Source organism: Panthera leo, chromosome D4, assembly GCF_018350215.1.
Source record: "Panthera leo isolate Ple1 chromosome D4, P.leo_Ple1_pat1.1, whole genome shotgun sequence".
Classification (NCBI taxonomy): Eukaryota; Metazoa; Chordata; class Mammalia; order Carnivora; family Felidae; genus Panthera; species Panthera leo.
Window position 1 is genome coordinate 2872770 of NC_056691.1, and position 21735 is coordinate 2894504.

General features: G+C 56.8%; 1 protein-coding gene and 1 long non-coding RNA gene across 4 annotated transcripts in view; one reads left to right on the forward strand and one right to left on the reverse strand.

The window, feature by feature from the left end:
• S1PR3 (sphingosine-1-phosphate receptor 3) overlaps positions 1 to 21205 on the forward strand; it is a 255929-nt gene extending 234724 nt beyond the window's left edge. Inside the window, exons 1-2 of one of the 2 annotated variants that reach the window (XM_042912180.1) lie at positions 10875 to 10951; positions 17977 to 21205. In XM_042912180.1, the coding sequence (XP_042768114.1) occupies positions 18119 to 19258 (1140 nt within the window). In that variant the 5' untranslated portion in view covers positions 10875 to 10951; positions 17977 to 18118 and the 3' untranslated portion in view covers positions 19259 to 21205. Of the gene's footprint in view, positions 1 to 10874; positions 10952 to 17976 lie in introns of those variants that run through there. The other variant, XM_042912179.1, reaches the window with a different exon arrangement.
• Positions 7499 to 10050, reverse strand: LOC122204648. 2 transcript variants are annotated; one of them, XR_006195726.1, is made up of 4 exons: positions 9874 to 10050; positions 9500 to 9603; positions 8793 to 9163; positions 7499 to 8379 (listed from the first exon to the last, which is right to left on the reverse strand). It is a non-coding gene; the product is annotated as an uncharacterized LOC122204648 (long non-coding RNA). The 2 variants fall into 2 exon arrangements; XR_006195727.1 differs by having other exon boundaries at positions 9489 to 9603.
• Positions 21206 to 21735: the final 530 nt, after the last annotated feature.

Here is a 21735-nt window from a genome sequence, read left to right on the forward strand (position 1 = left end):
AGAACGACACAGCAGCCCCAAGGGACATCCTGATGCAGGGCTGGCAGGAGCTGGCAGCGTGAGCAGGAGAGTGAGGGGAGCCATCCAAGCACAGGGACATGAAGCCCTGGAGGGTGGAAGCCTCGAGATCCAAAGGGCGTGGGATGACCCGTACCTCCTCCAGCAGATTGGGACGCAGGCTCGGGTGACCCAGACCCGGTTCGGCAGCCCCCAGCCCCGCTGCCCAGGACTGGATCCTGCAGGGTCCCGAGGCTCCGAGTCTGCGTTTCTCCCGACCTCCCAGTGGTGCTGAGCTCTGTCCCCGCTCTGGGAGAAGGTCTGGAGAGCAGGATCTGCCACCAGGCTCACCTCTGCCTGACCGCTTACACCAGCCAGTGGAACACGCCTTGTAGCTCTCTGGATGTCGACAGATAATGTACCTGTTTATAGAGAGCAGCCGACCAGAAGCACAAGTCACCATGTCTGTGACCCTCCCGGTGAGCGACCACAGCATTGTCCACGCCTGCCAGGCCACCTGCCGACCCTGTGGCTCAGAGGTGAATGTTCTGGACACCCCCCCTCCCCACCCAGGGCTGCCCCCGGCCCTCTGCCTGCCTTCTCCATCGAGGCTGCAACAGGGAGCCCATCCCAAGAGCAGAAAGTGTGGCCACCACGTGGGCTCACGTGCCCACTGGGTTGGGACACCCGCCTGCTTCAAAGGCTACAAAGGCCCAGACCTTCCGGGACAGCTGGAAACTCCTTGGCGTGACCACTGGCAGGTCTGACTCTTCCTGCCACTTTGCCAGCTGGACCTCTCGCCCCCGCCCTCACACCCACAGACCTCAAGCCATTTCTACCTGTGTGTGATGCCCAGAGGGCACATGCTGTCTGGGCTTGGAGCCCACCCCGCCACCCTCCCCCACTGTGCCCTGGGTGAGAGCCGCCCGAGAGGGTGTCGTCCTCACTCTATCGGTTATTGGCTCTTTGAGGACAGACGTTTGGTCCTGTTCTGGCCTGCCACCACAATGGTAGCTGGTGGAACGAATAAAACATAAACGAATGACAGGTGAGAGGGAGGGGGAGCATTTCGTGTCCAAGCCCTGTTTTCTGGATCTTTCCAAGGCCCTGGAGTTTACTCTCTACCTGACACAGTGCAGGGAAAAGTGGGCCTGGTGACATCACTGGGTCTTTATCAAAGCCCAAGGAGGCAGAGCATAAGCCTGTGAGTGAAGCTAATCTTCAGCTTGGAAGGATGCTGGAGGGCAGCTGCTGTCCTGGAAACCCAGGCGAGTGTGGTATAAATGCCACACGAGTGTTGGAAAATTCTAGGCTAACACAGAAAATTCTTTGCCTCATTGTAATCCAAATCAAGTAAGATTCAGAGAGGGAAGAAAGTAAGGGAGTTTTCATCTTGAATTGTCTTTCAACACAGTTTACAGGAAATGGGGTGAAAACACAAGAGACAAAGTGGTAACTGGCAGGAAAGCTTTAAACGTCATCATCAGACCCTCCAGGCATCAGAAATAACGGCTAAGCAAGGAGCTCAGGGGGTGCCAGGTGGCCCCCAAACTCTGCCTGCAGAGAACCGTGTTGTCTGGACCTGGGGACTCTGCTCCACACATGTGCACACACAGGCTTCACACGCATGCACACACACTCACAGACACAGCACAGCCACACACAGACACACATCCACTCATCCAGACACATACACACTCATGTACACCTAGAGACACACAGACACAAGCACACTCACACACACACACATGCACACTCATGCAAACACGCAGGCACACACAGACACACACAATGACAGCATTGGGAATGACCGAGTGGGAATAGCCAAACAGGAAACCTATGGAAGAAGGCAGGGCCTCTCCCTGAGCCTCCCGCACAGCCGCCATCCCGAGACTTTCCCTCTCAGGCCTCTTGGGATTTGCCTCCCTGGGTTGGATTTCTCAGGTTCAGGGCCTAGGCTTATCTCTTCCTTCACTTACTCCCTCGTTTTGCTGCAGGTGTTTTCGCAGGTAGCTCCCCAAGACAGTTTGAATTCTTGCTGCGTCTGAGAAGAACATCTCTGTGATTCCCTCGGATGTGGTGGTCAGTTTGGCTGGGTGTAGAATTCCAGGCTCCATTCTGGAAACTGTTTTCTGGAGTGGCTGCACCAGTCACATTCCCACCAGAGTGACTCAGTTTCTCTGCACCTTCGCCTTCACCAGCTTTTGTTCTCCAAGGTCATCTTACAAACATTTTTGGTCCACACATATGTTTTTGTTTTTGGATATCCAATCGCTGCTGCCTCATGTGTTGAAAAGACAATTCCTCCTTCACTGAATTGCTTTTGCAAATATCTGTCAAATATCAATTAACCATTCCATGTGGGGCTATTTCTGGGTTCTCTGTTCTATTGATTCACATGTCTTTCCTTCTGCCAACACCATGGTCTCAATTAATGTAATTATATAATAAGTCTTGAAATCTGGTACAGTGACTCCTCCCATTTTATTCTTTGTTTCCAGAATTGTGTTAGCAATCCTACTTCCTTTGCTTTTCCATATAAACAGAATAATTTTGAATATTTAGAATAACTTAGAATAATTTTGTTTATTTCTGCAAAAAAAAATTACTGGGGTTTTGTTAGGAATTGTGTTAAACCTGTATATCACTTTTGGAGAATAGACTCCTTTATTATGTTGAGTTTTCTAATCCATGAACATGGTATGTCTCTCCATTTATTGAGATCTTTGATTTCTCTCTTCAGTGCTTTGTAGTCTTCAGCTTGTGCCTGTTTTGTCACATTTGCACCCAAGAATTTCATTTTTTTAGTGATTTTAAGTTGCACTGTATTTTTAATTTCAGTTTCCATCTGTTCATTGATAGTATAGAGAAAAACAATTGATTTTTGTAAGTTGATCTTGTATCCTGTAGCCTAGTTTATTAGCTCTAGGAATTTTTATTTGTGTATTTTCCTAGATTCCTTAGGATTTTTAGGAGGACCGCCACCATCATGCTATCTGCAAATGAAGGCACTTTTGTTTCTTCCTTTTTGGTCTATATACATTTTATTTCCTTTATTTTCCTTATCTAGGACTTCCAGGACAATGTTGAATACAAGTGGTGAAAGAGGGCATTTTGTCTTGTTCCTGATCTTAGAGGAAAACATTCAGTCTTGCATCAAGTATGATGCCAGCCATAGAATTTCTATAGATGCCAGATGCTCTTTTATTAAGTTGAGGATTTACTCTACTCCTAGTTTTTTGAGGATTTTATCATAAATAGATGTTAATTTTGCCAAATGTGTTTTCTCCATCAATTGATATGATTATATGGTTTTTCTTCTTTAGGCTGTTCATATTACAGATTGTATTGCTTGATTTTTGAATGTTAAGCCAACATTCCATTCCTGTAATAACCTCAATTTGGTCATGGTAATTGTAACCTCCATGTAATGCTGAATTCTACTTGCTACTATTTTATTAGGAATGTCTGTGTCTATACTTATGAGGAACATTGGTCTGTGGTTTTCTTCTTCCATGCCATCTTTGTCTGGTTTTGGGATAGGATAATTCTTGCTTTAAAAAGGATTTGGAGGGGCGCCTGGGTGGCGCAGTCGGTTAAGTGTCCGACTTCAGCCAGGTCACGATCTTGCGGTCCGTGAGTTCGAGCCCCGCGTTGGGCTCCGGGCTGATGGCTCGGAGCCTGGAGCCTGTTTCCAATTCTGTGTCTCCCTCTCTCTCTGCCCCTCCCCCGTTCATGCTCTGTCTCTCTCTCTGTCCCCAAAATAAATAAAAAACGTTGAAAAAAAAAATAAATAAATAAATAAATAAATAAAAAGGATTTGGAAAATCATTTTTTATTTTCTGAAAGGGATTTTTGGAATTAGTATTATTAATCCTTTTTTCATATGTCTTGGTAGAATTCTTCAGTGAAACCATCTGAACTGGAAGATTACTTTTTTGAGATCTCAGAAATTATGAATTCTACTTCTCAGCCTGTGTACTTCCTATTGGAAGAATTGCGGAGATTTGTGCTTTTCAAGGAACTGGTCTGTTATATCTAAGTTGTCAAACGTATGTGTGTCGACTTGTTCATAGTCTCCCCTTATTATCCTCGTAAGGCCCTCTGGGTGTGACACCTTCCGCTTCATCCCCAAGATTCACTTATGTCTGATCCCGTCTTGCACAAATTTGTCAATTTATTGATCGTTCAAAGAACGCCTTTTGCTTCATTGATTATTTTTCTGTTTTAATTTATTTCGACTGGTTTTCTTTTATCCTTCCCTCCACTTGTTTTGGAGTTTCTTCTGCCCCTCTTCTTGTGTCATGAGATGAGAGCTTAGATGATTGATCTGAGACTTTTCCTCTTTTCTAAATGCAGCTTTTGAAAACATCTTTTAATCAAGGAGAAGGGTTTGTGCACGGCTTCAATTAAATTAATAAAGAAGGAAAGCTTTCCCCACATGTGCATTCTGTAGAAAGTTGCAAACTTCTATGATCCATTGAAATACCCAGATAGTTAACGTGGTCCCCACTGACTGTGGTACAACGTACCATTTTCCGGAGGGGGACTCTGACACGCAGAAATTCAAGTGTCAGAAGAATTAAGAACGACAGTAGGAACAAGTCCCCCACTCCTCTGCCCACCACCGCGCTCCAGCCTGCTCTAGCCATCCTCCAGGCTGAAGTAGGGGCCGTCCGTAAAGGATCCTGGTAGATTCCATCCAGTCTCCCCAAACCGGCCGCTCACAGTCCAGAATGGAGAGCAGATGTGGGGGCTGGCCAGAGTGAGGGTCTGCCGATGGTGTCCATCATCCCTGCCTTCCTGCCCTCCTGCTCCAGCCGAGAGCAGTGGAGGGAGCGGCCCCTGGACCCCTACGCAGGCACCCCACAGGCACCCCAGGTACTGGTCGTTCGTGCAGTAAGTTCAGGCCAATGTGCTTCAAGAAGGTTGCAACCTCCAAAGGGCCAAATTAGGTCAAGAAAGTCCAAGTTGGGGGGGCATTCTGCCACTTACTAGCTGTGTGACTTTGGGCAAGTGAACGGCCATCTCTGTGCCTCGGTTTCCTCATCTGGAGGATGGGATGGTCCCAGTCTTGGGGGCTGGGTCTCCTGGTGTGGTTAAGGAGTGATTCTGTGTGAAGGTCTGGGGCAGGAGTGAGCACCGGGTCAGCGCTGATCTCCACTCTCACGGTCTCATCAAACCCCTTCGGTCCTTTCTGCTCTAAACCCACAGGCCTTTGATGTTGGAGGAGTGAGGAAATCTGCAATTACGGTTACCTACTTCCATGGTCGCCCGGTGTCCCCACCCCCACCCCCAAGCAAACCCTCTCTCAGCCACGAAACAGCAAAGTAATTCAGCGCGGCTGCAGACACTCGTTCACAGAGCCAGGAGCACGGGAGGAGTGCACAGAACCGGTCCGAGCAGAGCACGGACAGGTCTGCACACAACCACGCCGAGGGCTGCACGCTCTGCGAGCGATTGGATAAACACAACCGGCGTTTTTGTTGGATTGCGCTGCAGACGGTGTGCGCAGACAGGCTTCCTAAGCGGAGGCCGCGGCTCCCGCAAGCCGCTCCCCACCCCACGCCCGCCCCCGTCTTGCAGGAGGGGCATCTGCGAACACAGGGCACTTTTTGGACTAATAGGACTGCAAGCGTCCAAGGGCTGCTGCCCACCCGGCCCCCCGTTTGTAGGCTTCAGCTGCAGACGCCGCAGCCAGCCCTCGGACCACTCTCAAAATGGGACGGGATCCGGGGCGCCTCCCTTCCCCACCCCCCCCACCCCCCCCACCCCCCGCCCAGCCCATCCTTTCTCCTCCGGCTCTCAGAAGACAGGCTTGCAGGAAAGCATGTGCATGCACACCGCACAAGCTCATGAGATCGCCTCCCCAGGCTGATTTCACACTCCCCCCCCCCCACCCCCGCTCCCACTGAACCTTCTGCCCAGCCGACCACCAATTCCGAGGCTCCCACACCCACTTCAGGTCTGGTCGCTTGCTAGAACCACCCACAGAACCCAGAGAAACACTTTACGGATGTCTCTGGGCTTATTTCAAGGGGTGCAATTCAGTGGCAGCCAAACGGAAGAGACACGCAGGCAGGGGAGGGGAGGGGGCCCAGAGCTCCGCGTGTCCCTCCCAGCACCAGCCCGGGGTGTTCACACCTCCCCGGGGATGGGGGCGGGAGACCCTCAAATGCCAGCCCTCTGATCACAGGGCCGGTGTCCCTGTCGTCCAGCCCCATCCTGAGGCGGTCGCCTCCCCCAGCCACCTCCCCCGGTCATCTCATTAACATACAAGAGAAATAAACTGAGGCTTTTAGGAGCTCTGTGCCGAGAAAAGAACAAAGACCAAATATTTATTTTGTATTTTACCAGAGGGTCCATGTGTTCATGTTCCGTGGAGGGTCGAACACATTACGTCCCTCAAAGTGCAGTTCCTCTGTGCACACACCCCTGTACACGTGCACACACAGACACACGTGCACACACATAGACACGGACGTGCACACACACAGTCGCACACTTGCACGAACGCAGACACACTAGTTAGGTGCCCGTACAAAGTGTGAACAGAATAATCTCGGGATCTCCGTTGGCTCCTGGCTGACCGCGCAGCGTGGGAGGAGAAAGGGAGGTGTGACTGAGGCAGGGAGACGGGTCGCCAAGGTGCTAACTGCGGGAGCCACCATGAATTCATGAGGTTCAGCTTCGCTCGGTGTTTGTCGGCCAGTGAATACTTACTTGCAAGAGGTCAGCGAGTCCCAGGCTTCACTCGGGTCCAGCCAGGGTTACTGCGCAAAGGCCAACTTTTGTTTTGCCAATCTGTATCCAGGCTGCTGTTTGAAAGCCATTTCTCCCCGGTGCCGGGCTCCTTTCCTCCTACCCAGCACCCCTCCCCCGCCTCCCATCCTCCCAGGGCTCGTCCCCAGTGAGCTCACACCACATCGTCCCGGGTGCCCGCCTGCAGAGAGGCGTCTGGAAACCAAGGAAGGTGGGGTGCACATTTACTCAAGAGAAGAGCCAACGCAGAACTCAAACAGGGGTGGTGCCCACTAATTCTGACCCGGGGACCCAAACAGCACCCGGGATCCAGGAGGCAGAGGCTGGGAGAGGAAAGGGAGGCAGAGAGGAGGCGCATTTGCAGGCCAAAGCGTCCGACCTGCCTTCGCAGCCACTCAGCTCCTGCAAACTGCCTGCAGCACCCTGGCCCTGCCGGGAAGGTCCCCCGTGGCTCCACGTCCAAGCTCCCTGCACCTGCTGGCCAGGCTGTAGGCGCCAGCGCGCTGGGAAAGTGAATGTTTCCTTTCGTAAACTTATAAACAAGTACATGTTACGTTTATACGGTGATATGTGATATGTAATAAGTTTGTACCTACTGTAGTCAAGTCTGGGGCCAGATGGTTTTTCAAAAGCATTCACATATAAATTATACTGTCTTTTGATTTTATTCTCCTAAGTCTAGACTGGATTTGACGGCCTGAGAAAAGAGCTGGAGAAATTTTTAAGTTATTTGGTACCTGACATTTTATTTTTCTCCAACTTTTTGTTACGAAAAAATTTCAAACATCCAGAGAAGGGGAGCACGTTGTACAACTCCCCACCACGTCCGCTCCCCAGCTCTGGTCACTGATTTTGTCCTCTCGACCTTCTGTGCAAGTATTGTCTTTGCTGAGTCATTTGAAAACAAGTTTCGGACATCAAGACATTTCACCCTCAACAGCTCATCTCCTAGAAATAAGGCCATTCTTCCAGATAAGCATTGTGCTATCACCACACCCAATTAGCAGTACGGATGGGTCTGTGATACTCCGTTCATACCGAAATGTCATCACAATACTTTCGTGCTGCTTAGGTGATCGGGTTCATGCTTGTTGTTAGAAATGGTGCTTCTTTTTAGCTGTTTTCATCCTAGAACCAATCCTACCCTTTTCCTGACGTTACCCTGTTTGAGGGATGCGCTAGGTCTGGCTCTCGGCACCTGTCTGGTCTTTTCTCCTGGTGTTGTTTACCGCGTGCTCTATCCCTCCTCCTTCCCGTAAACTGGACGTGAGGGCCGAAGTGTTTTCAGAAAGACCACAGCGTCGGCGATTGCGTGAGCTGGTTTTCGACCCCTACCGTCAGACTGACCCAGCATGGGTGGTGCTGAGTTTGAATCCCCATGAAGGCGTTGACAGCCAGACGTCTCCGATGAAAGTGGAGGGTGGGTGTTTTTTCTTCCCCGGGTGGCACTGTGTGATTGACACACTTTCACGTCCCCTTGTCCCGCTCAGTTATCTGAGGGGTGCAGAATGCCGAGCTCCTAATTCTTCCATTCCTCCCGTACTGATGAGCTGACATTTTCTGTGAAGAGCTTTCCCTCGTTACTCCGGGAGGCAGAGACCCTCAGGGAGGGCTGGTTTCCTGGAGAGAAGGAGGGAGAGAATATGTCTCTAGGGGCTGTGGGGGTCACACAGAGGGCCCCCCCCCCCCCCGTCAGGGTCCAGTGTCTGAGCCTTAAGGCCCAGGGAGGGAGGAGCTGGGGGTGGGGGTGGGGGTGGAGCACTGCTTCAGTGAGAGGGCTGTGTGTGGGGAGAATCTCTGGGGAAGGAAGGTTTTCCTGAGAGGATTTTCAGGAATGCCTCTGTGTCACGTCCCCGCCTCTCCCTTGGGGCGCCTGCGGTAAAAAGCCCCACTGTTTTTCAGGGCTTCTGGGGCTGTTTTTGGAGGCATCACCAGGCCTCAAGTTTGCCCCGTTACGTCTGATTTCACAGGCCCTCAGTGAGTGGAGACGCGGGCACCAGCCACAAGGAACAGCAGCCTGCAGCTCATCTTACCCGGCATGAGGCACCTAGTTGAACAGAATTACTGATAAGCCGAGTGCCCGGTGGGGTGCAGATGCAGAAGCCAGCACGCCGCGTGTGCCCTCCGCTCTGGCGTGGGGCCGAAGGAGTGTCTCTCTCTCTCTCTTCCCCTCCGCTGGGCTGGATGCTGAAGGAGGCACGTTCGATCCCACTTGCAACTTGGGACAGAAGTGGCTTCCGGAAGCTTGCGCAGGGCTCGCTGGTCAGCCTGGAAGGCCTCCACGCAGAGGGGGCTCACAGCAGTCAGGGACTCGTTAAGCAGCACCGAGGACCAGCATCGGCCCTCCTGGGACCCGGAGCTCCGCAGCGCCCCCAGCCCCAGGTTCTCCAGGGCAGGGGTTTCTCTGCCAGCAAAGCGCAAACCCCGCCGGGTGCCCGTCAGGGCTCAAACCGCCCCAAATAAGCACTCGCTCCCAGCTCCAGAGGATGCTGGACAGGGCTTGTTCTCTGGAAGCAAGAGGCCTCCAGATCTGGGGCAAGTACCCCAGGGACCCTTCCCCTGTCCTCCACCACCCTCCTGGTACCCCTGTGGCCTCCATCCTGCCTGCCCAGGGACGTGCACCCTGGCTTTGGGCATCAGGCCCTGCCTCCTTGCTCTCCTTTCCTTCTCGTCCCTCTCTTTCTCCCAACCTCCAGAAGCTTCCAGGAGTGGTTGCTGTGTTCATTCACCTGGCTTTTACCTTCCTTCTCCAGTGGAAAATTCTGTAGTCTAGTCACCTCCCCGGGTGTTCTTCAGCAGCACCTCCCATGGACTACTTTATTCAGCCACACAAAAGGGTCCAACCTGTGTGCGACAGCGGTCACTGCGATTGGCCCGCAGGCCCCGGAGCCGAGCGGGGGTGCACACGAGGTTGGGAGCCAACGAACAGGGTCTGAGCCACCAGCTAACCCGGCAGCCAGCCCGCGGTCAGGTAGTTTCAGATGGAAATCATTAAGATCACGAGGACGGGAACAGTAACAGCCGTCGTCGTCACCATCGTCCTCGTCGCCCCAAACCCTCGCTGTCAGCGCTGCAGACGCCCGGCCCAAGTCTATCCACGGGCCCGGTTGGTACCTGGTCCAGCTGGGTCCCGCCCGAGACCCCGAGGTCGGCCGCCTGGAGCTCGCCAGCCCGTTGCAGCGTCTGGAGCCTCCTGGGGCAGGGGCTTGGGACGAGCTCGGCCCCAAGGGCTGAGGAGAGAGAGTGGAGGGCTCGGGAAGAGGAGCAGACGGGGTGAGGGGGCCGAGCACGGAGGTGGGGGGGTGGGGGAGAGGGCCGAGGCGCCAGGAGGTGGGAAGGGGGGGCGGGGAGATGGGCAGGGGAGATGAGGAGTAGAGGTGGGGAGGGGAGAACACAGGGAGGGGGGCAAGGAAGCGGGTGCGGGGGACGGGGAAGTGAGAGGGGCGGGGGGGGGCGGGGGGAGATGGTCTGGGACTTGAGGCGAAGGGGAAGTGAGGGTTCAGGGAGGCGGGGAGGTGAGGGCGCGCAGGCCGCGGAGGAGGCGGGGAGGGGGCGGATTGCAGGGGCAGAGGACGCGGGGGAAGGGGGAGAGGGGGGCGAGGCGGCGGGCGGGAGGGGCGCGGAGGAGGCGGGGAGGGGGCAGCAAGGGCGCAGGGCGCGGAGGAGGCGGGGAGGGGGCGAGTTGCCGGGGCGGAGGAGCCGTGGAGGGGGTGGGCGTCAGGGAAGGAGGAGGAGAGGAGAGGGCGGGTTGCAGGGGCGGAGGAGGCGGGGAGGGGGCAGCAGGGGCGCAGGGCGCGGAGGAGGCGGGGAGGGGGCGAGTTGCCGGGGCGGAGGAGCCGTGGAGGGGGTGGGCGTCAGGGAAGGAGGAGGAGAGGAGAGGGCGGGTTGCAGGGGCGGAGGAGGCGGGGAGGGGCGGGCGCAGGGGTGGAGCGCGGGCCCGCCCCGAGGCCGCTGGAAAAGTTTGCGCCCCGGCGCGCGCGCAGAGGCTGAGCCAGCCGGTCCGTGGACACGCGACGGGGACGCGGCGCCAGCGCGGTGGCAGGACGAGCGCGTGCGGGACCCCCGGCCGGAGTGCGACACCCCCCCCCCCCATCCCCGCCCCAGGACTGCCCCGCTGCCCCGGTCCAGGCCGCTGGGAGCGGAGGAGGGGTCGCCGGGACGCGGGCGGCCCCAGTGCCCTCCCCAGACGGAGGTGAGTCGGCGGCGGGGCCGGGGCGCAGAATCTGGGCGGGCGAGTCCAGCCGGGCCCTTTCTTGCCAAATTCCAGCCTGTCCCGGGCGCGACGGGGACCTGGCAGGGCGAGCCACCACCTCAGCATCACGCTGTCCCCCGGGCCACCCATTCCGCGGCGGACAGGGGATGGTTCCTTTTTGCCCACGGCCCGACCGGCTAGACTGAGCCTCCCCTTAACGACCCGAGTGCCGCTGTCCCTCCCGGGACGGTTAGCAGGCCAGGCGCCCTTCCAGGACGAGCACCTGGGGGCTCCGGGGGTGGGCCTTCTCCTGGGAAACCATTCCTTTACATCACATGCGCGGCAAAATTCCACCTTTTCCTTCTGTTTCTCAAAGTAGGCGGTGGAGACGGCCGGACTCGGGGCTGGAGGTCATGGCCCCTACCCCCTAGGTGCAGCCCTAAGGGTCCCATGGGACAGCGGTGCCCGCCTTCATAGCTGACATGAGGCCTGGGGAAGGGGCCATCGCGGGAAAGTCGTGCTCTAACCCTTCTAACGCCGGGCTCCAAGTGGCCTGCCTCTCCCCTCTCCCTTCTGGCGCTGGCCAGTCCAGGGGACATATTCTTTGTGGGTTGTTATATTTAGATGTAAGAGAGGAACTTACTGTGGGTTCTTGAAAGGGAGAACACACTGGGTTAGGAAGATACGGGGGGCTCTTCTGGAAGATTATTTCTAAAGGGGAGGGTGCACCCTTACCAACTCCAGAGTTCGGCATCTTTCTAAAGTCTGGAGGTTGCGGTTGGAGACAACGCGGTACATAATCACCTACTTGTAATTCAGCTCGTCAACGTTCTCGTCTTCCTTCGTGGCGGTCTTGCAGGCATGGTTAAGGGAAACAATTGCTACAAAGTACCAGGGCTGGGTTAGGTTCTGCGGGTACGTGGCGGAGAAAGACGGCCGTGTCATGGCTGATGGTGTGGCTGTGTGTGTGTGTGTGTGTGGCACTCCACGGCTCGTGGGATGTCTGGATCTGTACGATGTCTCAAGTAACCGAGGCCGAGCGCAGTGCCGGAATGAGTAATTTTGTGGCCGTAGGAGGGCCACACGTGGGGTGTTCTCAGTCAGCAAACCTTCACATCCGGCCTCTGACACCAGAGGCTAAAAGTCAGCCCTTCGGAGCCTCCGGGTAAGAGACAGAAGGAATGGCTTCTCAACCAGTCCCATCTTTGAAAATGCTGCTTTTCCCCCTTGCGTTTCTGAACTTGGTAAAGTGCGTGGCTCTCCTGATTTGCTACCACGTGTGGGTAGTAGAAACTCCCGTTTCCTCCCACGTTGGCCCAATGATGTTCTCGGAACGCAGTCACTGCTTTTCCTGTCCCTGGGAACTAGGACACTGACTTGGTCGTCTGGGATCTTTTCCGTCCTCCTAAAGATGCTTCGATACCTACAGTGTATGCGTGTGTTTTTATGGTCGAGAAACGAGAATCAGAGCGTGCCGTCGTCTCGAAAATGTGGGGGTTACCCTGCTGTGAAGCCCCTTTTTTTCTGCCAGGACTTTGTGCTGTGACACAGCCGGCTTGGCCACGGGGCGCCCTCAGGCCATCTGTGACGGAGCCGAGGGCCTGCTGGGGGTCACCCAGCCTTCTGTGCCCTCTCCTGTGGCTCCGTCCTCCTCCTCCTATGGGTTTGGAGCCACTTCTCACTGCTTGGGTCCTCGGCCCCCATTTTCTGCTGAAATAATTAATTGCCTCAGGAGACGCTCTGGAGCTTTCGCGCTAACGGGAGGCGCGGTGACCTCTGCCCCGTTGTGGAGACTCCTGTATCTCGGTCACTGTCGTGTCAGCAGTGGGCACGCAGTCGCCTTTTGTTCTCTGTCCTTTTCCTTCTGATTTGGTGGAATTGCCACCGTGTCTGCGGGAGGCCAGGCGGCAGGCCACCGGGTGAGTCTGTGACGAGACTGCTTACTGCACGGCGTGGCACCCAGGGGTGGCTCTGGCGTCTGCCCGGCACCGCGAGCGGGTGCCCGTCCTGAGTCAGTCTGCGAGGCCCTTCGGCCTGAAGACGTGACTCCCATGGCCCCGGTGTCCGTCCGCATGCGTTCCGGCATTCGGGCCCTAGTGACACTCTTGTCACCGTCCGGGTGAAGAATGCGAAGAGGGGCGGATGCTCCGGAAGAGCTGCCCCCTAACATGGTGCATGGGGATCACATCCCCGGGCCGGCCGGCCCAGCCGTGTCTTCCGGGCTGTGCCGCCAGGGACGGCGACCGCCACAGCGCAGTCTCAGTTTCCTTCTTCGAACATCCAAAAGGCAGATGCCGCCATGGGGACCAGACGTGCTGTGGCCCCGTCGTTCTGGGAAAGGATGGGAGGGACCCCACAGTTAGGGCTTCTTGGGCCCAGATGTCTCTTATTTGCATACGCCCTGGGGCCCCCCGGGGAGCTCACACCATCACGCATGAGAGGGGCAACTGTGGCAGGAGTCCAGTCCTGTGCCCTCACTAAGAACAAGCAGAGAAGGGGGAGTCTGAACAGAAAGCAGAGGGTAAGCCCTCTTGTATCAAAACCTTGACGGACGAGCCTGGGGACCCAGGAGAGAGAGACAGTGCAGAGGCAGACCCTGGGGCCTGTGCCCGGGCTCCTGGGTCCACCCCGCGTGCCTGGAGTGTGCCAGATCTGTGTTAACGTCTGAGGCTCACCTGCCCGGGAGAATGGCTCCTGGGAAAGCCGCCGGGTAGCAGGGAGCCTGCTCACAAGGGTTACTCACCGGGGGCTCCGAGCCCGGGCTGGAGCAGAGTGCCGGCATGGGGCGCGCCGGCTGTGTGTGAAGCCTCTTGCCGTGACCACCTCTAAAAGCCCCGCGGGCTCACCTCAGAAATCTGGGGCAAGGGGAAGTACTCATTAGCAAAAGAATTTCCTGGAGCGTTGAAATGGCCGGCCCCCTACTTCCTTCCTAAATTCTCATAAACGACAACAACAAAGTACTGCTTTCCAAGAAATTTTCCAAGCATCGGCAAAGGCTTGGCGTTTTAGCTCAGTTTAGAGGATGAACGAGTCGATTTCTCCGGGAGAACATGCCTTTGAGAAATCTCACCCTGACTCTGACCAGGAGGAATTTCTCACTGTCTTCCTGTGCTTTTCTTGTTTGCCTGTACGGAGAGGGAGAGAGACGGACCCCAGACTTAGTGGAAATATTTTCCTTTACTTTTTTTCTTTTCCTTCTTTTTATAGTTTGTTTATCTTTCAAATTGCCATGTGTAGAGAAAGTGAATCACTAGCGTAGACAGCACATCTGGAATCCATCGGCCGACCCGGGCCGGCCCCTGTCCGCGGATGCACCTCCTTGGAACAGAGGGGTGGGGAGCCCCACTGATGTGACACGGTCTAACCTGGATGGCTCACGGTGGCACCACCTTCTAGAAGGCGTCTTAGTCCTTCTCAGCAAAGGGAAAAAGCGTTGGTGCTGAAATGCCTTGAGGCAGACTTGACCCCACCTTCGTGAGGATGCCGGGAAAACTGTAGGTAGTGATCTCTGTTGAGTCGTCCCCTGGGCACTGGGCGTGGGCAGTACATCTGTTCACCGTGAGATGCACACACCTCCCTGCTCGGCATGGGTGAGCGGGAGGGGTGTGCGGGGGTCCCGGGGACGTGGGCACAGCCTGTGGGAGCGAGAGTCCTGCCGGTGGACATCAGCCCTCCGGAGCCTGGAAGTCGTCTGCAGCGAGCAGAGGTTCCTCCCCCGAGGGTCCGCACCGTGCAGCAGCTTCTGGAACAGGGCCGGCGCGCCGAGCCATACAAGACAAGAAGGCCCACCGCCATCTTCCTCAGCATCCTTTTTCGGCCGTTATTTCTGAGTTGTTCGGGGGAAATTAAGCAGTGATCAGATGCTTACAATGAAAAGCCAGACGGCGGTCACTACCAGCCCCAGATGCTTATCTTTTAAAATAAAACAAAATGTGAGCATAATGTATAAATGTCACCCCCATGGGGACTTCTCCAGCCAGCCAAGTGCCATTAGTCTTTATAGGGACCCCTGTATCAGAGCCCCTCCTAGACACCAACACGATGCCCAGAAATCCAAGGCACCGCACAGAAGCACAGACACAGACTCCTGAGGACGCCCCCTTCCAGCCCCAGCCGCGCATCTAAGGACAATGACATGCGGCAGCCATCCTGTGTCCACAGACAGGTGCAGCCGTCCTTGACAGGAGCAGGAATTGCTGGATCTGAATGTACCTCCACGTAGGACTCTGCTGAGCATCACATCGGCACAAAGATGCCAGGCACAGTTCTATGCTGTGGGGTCCCATTTACGCAGAGGTCGGAAATAGACTATGGCCCTCGAGGGTATGAGAAGCTGGCCAGTGGGGTCCCCTTACTGGGAGGGGTATTGGGGGTCCCCTTACCGGGAGGGGTGTTGGGGGTCCCCTTACCGGGAAGGGTGTTGGGAGGTCCCCTTACTGGGAGGACTGTTGGGGGTCCCCTTACCAGAAGGGGTGTTGGGGGTCCCCGTACCGGGAGGAGTGTTGGGGGTCCGCTTCTCTGCAGGGTAGGCCAGGCTGGCTTCCCAGGAGCTGGTGCCTGCCAGCCCGACACTTCCCAGAAGGGACATTTCCGGCGGGCTGAGGCCCTGCCTGGCCCTGAGAAGTTGGGGGCAGGATGGGAGAGTATTCTTCCGGAAAACTCAGGTCCTGCCGCGCCCCTGAGACATGGAGGCAGAACTCGTCTGTGATGCTCTTGCCCACAAATAGCAGCCCTCAGATGCATCCCAAATCAGTCTGGCCTTTAGCCCAGCATGTAACTCTTGGGATGGAATCTACGTCCTAATGTTGAAAACCCAAAGAAAATAAGCTTTTAGTTCCAGAGAGAGCCAGATGCCTTCCAGTTACACAAAAGGCGGAGAATAGCATTTAACAAAGGATGTTCTGAAAAAGTATGCTTTTTGAATGATGAATATTTCATCAAGGGAAATGATCAATCAAGCATTAGTGGGGAGATACATCCACCCTCAAGATGCATGGTTTCGGTGGCTCTCTGGCACGTCTTCCGTGTTTTCATTGTGGTCGGTTTACTGCTGGGTCCTGACTTTACCGCTCAGCTCAGTTCCTTCTGAACCCCGCATATGCGGGCAAGGGCACCCCTGCAGCCCTGCACCTGCGCGTCCTCTCTCTTTACCTCCAAGAGGTCCAGACCCAGCAGGTTTGGAAGGTCCCTTCTGTCCACACTGTCTGCGCAAGGCCGGGGGTGGGGAGCGTGCAGAGGCGGGACCGTGCGTGGCGTGGACTTCTCTCGGGGGAATCGGGCCGGAGACAAGCTGCAGCTGTGCCGAGGCTTAAGAACCTTCCCGATGTGGATGTGTGGAGCCCTGTCTCGTCGATTCACGAGCAGTTCGCACACCTCGTCCGTGTAGGTAACACTCACACGCTTCTGCGGTTCAGACTGTTGTGATGCTAGCTCACTCACCTGTGGTCGTGACTCACGTGGACCACGTGTGTACCATGGTCAGTTCCAGGGACGGAAACCCAGGTGAGGGCGCAGGTGTGAGGCAGACTGGTCTCGGTGCCAGCGGACAGAGGGGGCAGCGGGCGGGCTGGCGTGGGGCCTGTGTGTGCCCACCGCGGGCGGGGACATCGCCGTTCTCAGGAGGGACTTAGATGAAGGTCCGGTGCCAGGGGAGGCTGGTGGCAAAGCCGTCCACTGGGCTGACCCGTGCGCCTCCAGACACACCCGTGCCTCCCAGAGGCCGGGCCCCCGGGGTTTCTGGAAGCAGCAGGGCATGGACGCTTCTGCGTGCTGGGGAAGTCTGCAAAGAAGAAATGGCACTGCCTCTTTCTGTCTCAGAGAACCCGACCCCCCGCTGACAGAGGGCAGGCTGACGGCACCCCGGGCCCTGAGCAGCGCCGGGAGGGTGCCCTGAGGGGACCCGCGGTTTCCTCTCTTTCTCCTCCGAGAGCGGCCGCCAGCACTGCAGCCCTGGGTCCTTCCAGGACGAGCCCCTCTCGGGCCGTGTTGGTACCTGGCAGTGGAGCTCAGTGGCGGACTCTGACTTAGGGCTCTGACCTGAATGTTCCAAAAGTCAAAGAAGTCATGGCCGGGGAGTCGGTGGGCTGTCTTAAGCTCACCTCATTGGATCTTAAGTAGATACTTGCACGAATAAGTGTCGTTTTAAAACCCGTGGGCCCCCTGAAAGCCACGTCTAGCTGTGATGGTGACGTCCCCGGAGGTGCTGAGTGTGGCCCCAGGTGAGGGTGGGAAGTGTCAGGTTGGGGGACGATTAAAATCCGGGGCCCTGGAGAGCCTGGAGCTTGGCTTCTCACCTTCACCGGTTGTCTAGTGCCCCCGGGGAGGGGGGGGCCGTGGCTTCCGGCTCATGTACACGCCTTCAGTTTGGGGGGTTCAGACAGTCTTATCTGAGCTCTGGATTTTCAGCCAAGTTCAAAGCCCAAGCGCTGGTCCCTGCCTTCCCTTCCTTCACCCTGGGTGGACGTATAGGCCTCTGTCCCGTCTGCCCCCCACCACCACGCCCTGCCGCCCCCAGGGAAGGCCTCTGGTGGCCTCGTGGCCCTGTCTCAGGCCTCGCCTGTGGGCCGTCTGGACCAGACTCTGTCCCCGGCCCTGGTACCTGGAAGGCGTCGCCCCACGTGGCTCCGGGCTCACCAGCGAGGCCTCAGGAGCTGGGTGGGCATGCTCCCGGGCTCCATCCTGTGTTCTTGTTGTCCTGAGATGACCCCGTTTCTCCCCCGGTAACTGGGAATCATGGTTTAGCAGCTCCCGCCTGTGGATGAGGCTGGGTGGCCAGCATCCCACATGCCCGGAGAGTCCCCGACGGACGTTTATTTGGGTCTGTGTCATGTTACAAGAGTGAACGACGGGCGCTCAGGCACCGAGTCTCCTTCCAGGCGGCTGCAGACGGCAAGTCGCTGCCCGTGGCCGCCTCTGCCTCCGGGGAGCCCCGGCCAGTCCCACGCTCCCGCGTTTTTGGTGCCTTCCTCCGACTCTGCCGCTGCTCCCCCTCTTAATCGCTGGGCGCCCCTCTTTTGTCTCTGCAGGCGCCTGCTCTCCATGCCCTGGCCGGGGTCCCGCCCGGGGCCACCTCCGAAGCCTGAGCCGGGGCGGTTTCTCTGGAAATGGACGTGCCCAGGGCGCCCTCTGGTGGCTCCCGGAGCTGAGCCTCGGTGAGTCCCGGTGGCGATGGCGGCCTCGGTCCTCGCGCCGCGCGCCAGGCCCTCCCCCGGGAACGAGACCCTGCACCAGCACTACAACTACGTGGGCAAGCTGGAGGGCAGGCTGAAGGAGGCCCCCGAGGGCAGCACGCTGACCACCGTGCTGTTCCTGGTCATTTGCAGCTTCATCGTGCTGGAGAACCTCATGGTTTTGATCGCCATCTGGAGAAACAATAAGTTCCACAACCGCATGTACTTCTTCATCGGCAACCTGGCCCTCTGTGACCTGCTGGCCGGCATCGCCTACAAGGTCAACATCCTGATGTCGGGCAAGCGGACGCTGAGCCTGTCCCCGACGGTCTGGTTCCTGCGCGAAGGAAGCATGTTTGTGGCCCTCGGGGCGTCCACCTGCAGCTTGCTGGCCATCGCCATCGAGCGGCACCTGACGATGATCAAGATGCGGCCGTACGACGCCAACAAGAAGCACCGCGTGTTTCTTCTGATCGGGATGTGCTGGCTCATCGCGCTCTCGCTGGGCGCCTTGCCCATCCTGGGCTGGAACTGTGTGCACGACCTCCCCGACTGTTCCACCATCCTGCCCCTCTACTCCAAGAAGTACATCGCGTTCTGTATCAGCATCTTCACGGCCATCCTGGTGACCATCGTCATCCTGTACGCCCGCATCTACTTCCTGGTGAAGTCCAGCAGCCGCAGGGTGGCCAGCCCCCACAACTCGGAGCGCTCCATGGCCCTGCTGCGGACCGTGGTCATCGTGGTGAGCGTGTTCATCGCCTGCTGGTCCCCACTCTTCATCCTCTTCCTCGTCGACGTGGCCTGCAGGGTGAAGGAGTGCGCCGTCCTGTTCAAGGCCCAGTGGTTCATCATGCTGGCCGTGCTCAACTCCGCCATGAACCCCGTCATCTACACGCTGGCCAGCAAGGAGATGCGGCGGGCTTTCTTCCGGCTGGTCTGCACCTGCCTGGTCCGGGGCCGTGGCGCCCACTCCTCGCCCACCCAGCCTGCCCTCGATCCCAGCAGAAGCAAGTCCAGCGGCAGCAACAACAGCAGCCCCTCGCCAAAGAGCAAGGAAGACCCTCCCCAGAGAGTCGCCTCGCCCTGCATCACCGACGGAAACAAAACCCTGCAGAACGGGATTCTCTGCAAGTGAGAGCGCCTGCCTCCAGGAGCAGGGGAGGGGAGCCCCGCTCTGTGGCCGCGGCCGTATCTGTTGCACGCCTCGCCCCTGGGAGTTCCAGAGAGGGGACTCGGGAAGTCCACTCGCCAGTGGCTTGCCCGGCGTGGACGTCCCGTGAGGAGGGGGACCCAAGGACCCGCCAGCGTGTGTCACGGCAGACCGTGCGCTCTGTCCGTCTTGGCTCGTCTTCTGAATGCACCACGCTGCGACAGTATCTGCCACCTTCCCCTGAGCTCCCCTGGCTGCTCCCCGCGGGGCCTGGACAGGGAAGGTCTCGGGCCCCACAACGTGCAGGGTGTTTCTCAGAACGTCATGATGATGTTTGGTAACTTCACTCTACACTGTGAGCAGAGTGGATGCCTGTGTGCTCGTCATTTCTGTGTCACGGAGCACTTGTGTCTCTTACGTCTTCAGATGTGTGGGTCTGAAGGATCCTGGGAGATTGGGCGATCTGGTGATCTCTGGGAGCCGTGTCCCTGTTCCTCTGGGGCTCCTGTGTCCCTGCACATCCAAACCCACGTTAACCAAATTCCCTGATTGTTTGGGGTTCCTACAGATCACAGAAGAGCCAGGGGCTTCCAGGAGCCCATCCCCAGACCAACCGAGAAAGGGACCCACGAAGGAGCAGCAGAGGACAGACGCCCCCCCCCCCCCCCCGGCCTGAAGCCGGAAACAGTGGTCTGTTTCATGCAATGCAACATTTGTACTGAATTAGGAGAGGTTTACAGGGCTGTGTTGAGTCTCTTTCTCTCTGATCGGAAAAGCTCGGAGGCGGCAGCCCCGTGTTGTCTCAGTGGTGTAGCTGGGGAGGTCGGCGGTCTCCACCCTCCCCAAAGCTGACCCTGACAGTGACAGCCAGGAGTGTGTCCGCGTGTGCTCTCCAGGGAAACGTAAGGATACTGTAATCTGCCTTTGCAGCCTGGGCTGACCTTGCATCCCTGATCGCCGTGTAAAGGGATTACTTAGGAGGTGTTTCCGTGCACGCCCTCCCCAAGGACCCCACCCGCAGGACAAACGTGTGTGCATCTGTAGAGATCTCATAACCATAGAGCTGATGGCTTCTTGGTAAAAACAAAACGAGCAGCCTTTAAAAGGACCCTTACTCGGGCGAGCCCACATTGCAGCCCCTGGGGTTTCTCAGGTTGGCTGGGAATTTCTGGCCGAGTCAAGACTCAGTCTCAACACGTTAACGATTTGCAAGAGAAGCTGGCTCCCTTGTGTCATCTGATGCACATTCCCCACACCGAGGAACGTTCCGGTGGGTCCTGGGTGGTTTCCATGTACTGACCAAAGACTAGCCTCGTTTTTGTTGCCGAGGAGAGAAATTGTACTTGTAAGGAGATGTCTTCGGTGGCGTTTTTGGTGGCTTCTTTACGTCACTGAAAAGGGGCTTCTTTCTGAACTCAGATAGCATTTCTAGAAAAGTGAAGCATTGAGGTACTGGGTTGAGAACACAAAGCCGCATTCCAAAGAGCTGGAGTGTTGGGCATCGGTGCTCGCCGGGTGATGACGTGACTTCAGGACCCGGTGCCCTGGCTCTGAGGGGCGTTGTCGGGGGGGGGGGGTCTCCTCTCTGGTGCTAATGTTAGTGACACTCGCTCTACAGTCCCATCGAGAGAACACGGAACTTTCAAGCAGTCTGAATGAAAAATACGCCAAAAAAGGAATGGTGTTTGCTTGCTGTATGCAGAACGTGATCGGCCATCAAGACCGGTGTGCACGGCCCTCGGCAGCTTGCGGGGGCGCGTTTAGGAGTTGAGACGACAGAGCCTGTGCTAGATCTCACTCGGTTAGTAACCTTCACGGTGTCCCATGTGTTTGTTAAAAAAAACCCAAAAACCAAAAGCCTGCATATAAACTGGTCATCGGGGCCCCTGGGTGGCTCAGTCGGTTCAGCGTCCGACTTCGGCTCGGGTCATGATCTCACAGTTCATGGGTTCAAGACCGGCATCAGGCTCTGTGCTGACAGTGCACAGAGATATTCTCTCTCCCATTCTCTTTGCCTCTTCCCTCCCTGGCTCTCTCTCTCTCTCTTTCAAAATAAATAAATAAACTTAAAAAAAAATAAAAAATGAAAAAACAAACCTGTGGCTGGGGGTCAGCGTGGGGGCCCGTGTGCAGGGTGGCCACCTGGTTTCCCACCTGGGGCCACTGTCCCTCCAGGACGGAAACGGCTCTAGGAGCCCATGCCCTCCCCCGCCCAGTCCCCCCTGGGCAGCTGCCCTGGGTCAGGGTTTGGAGGCGGGTCAACCCTTAACCCTTCCACGGGGAGAAAATCACAGGTCCCGGCAGAGTGTGGCCTACAGACGGGCGTCTGGTTCCGCTCTGTTTGCAGCAGGAGAGAGTAGGTCAGAACCCGTCCTTCGCCCCGCGTCACTCCTGACGAAGGGCCACGTCTAGCGCGTGTGTGTGTGCGTGTGTGCACGTGTGCTTGTGCGTGTGTGTCCGCT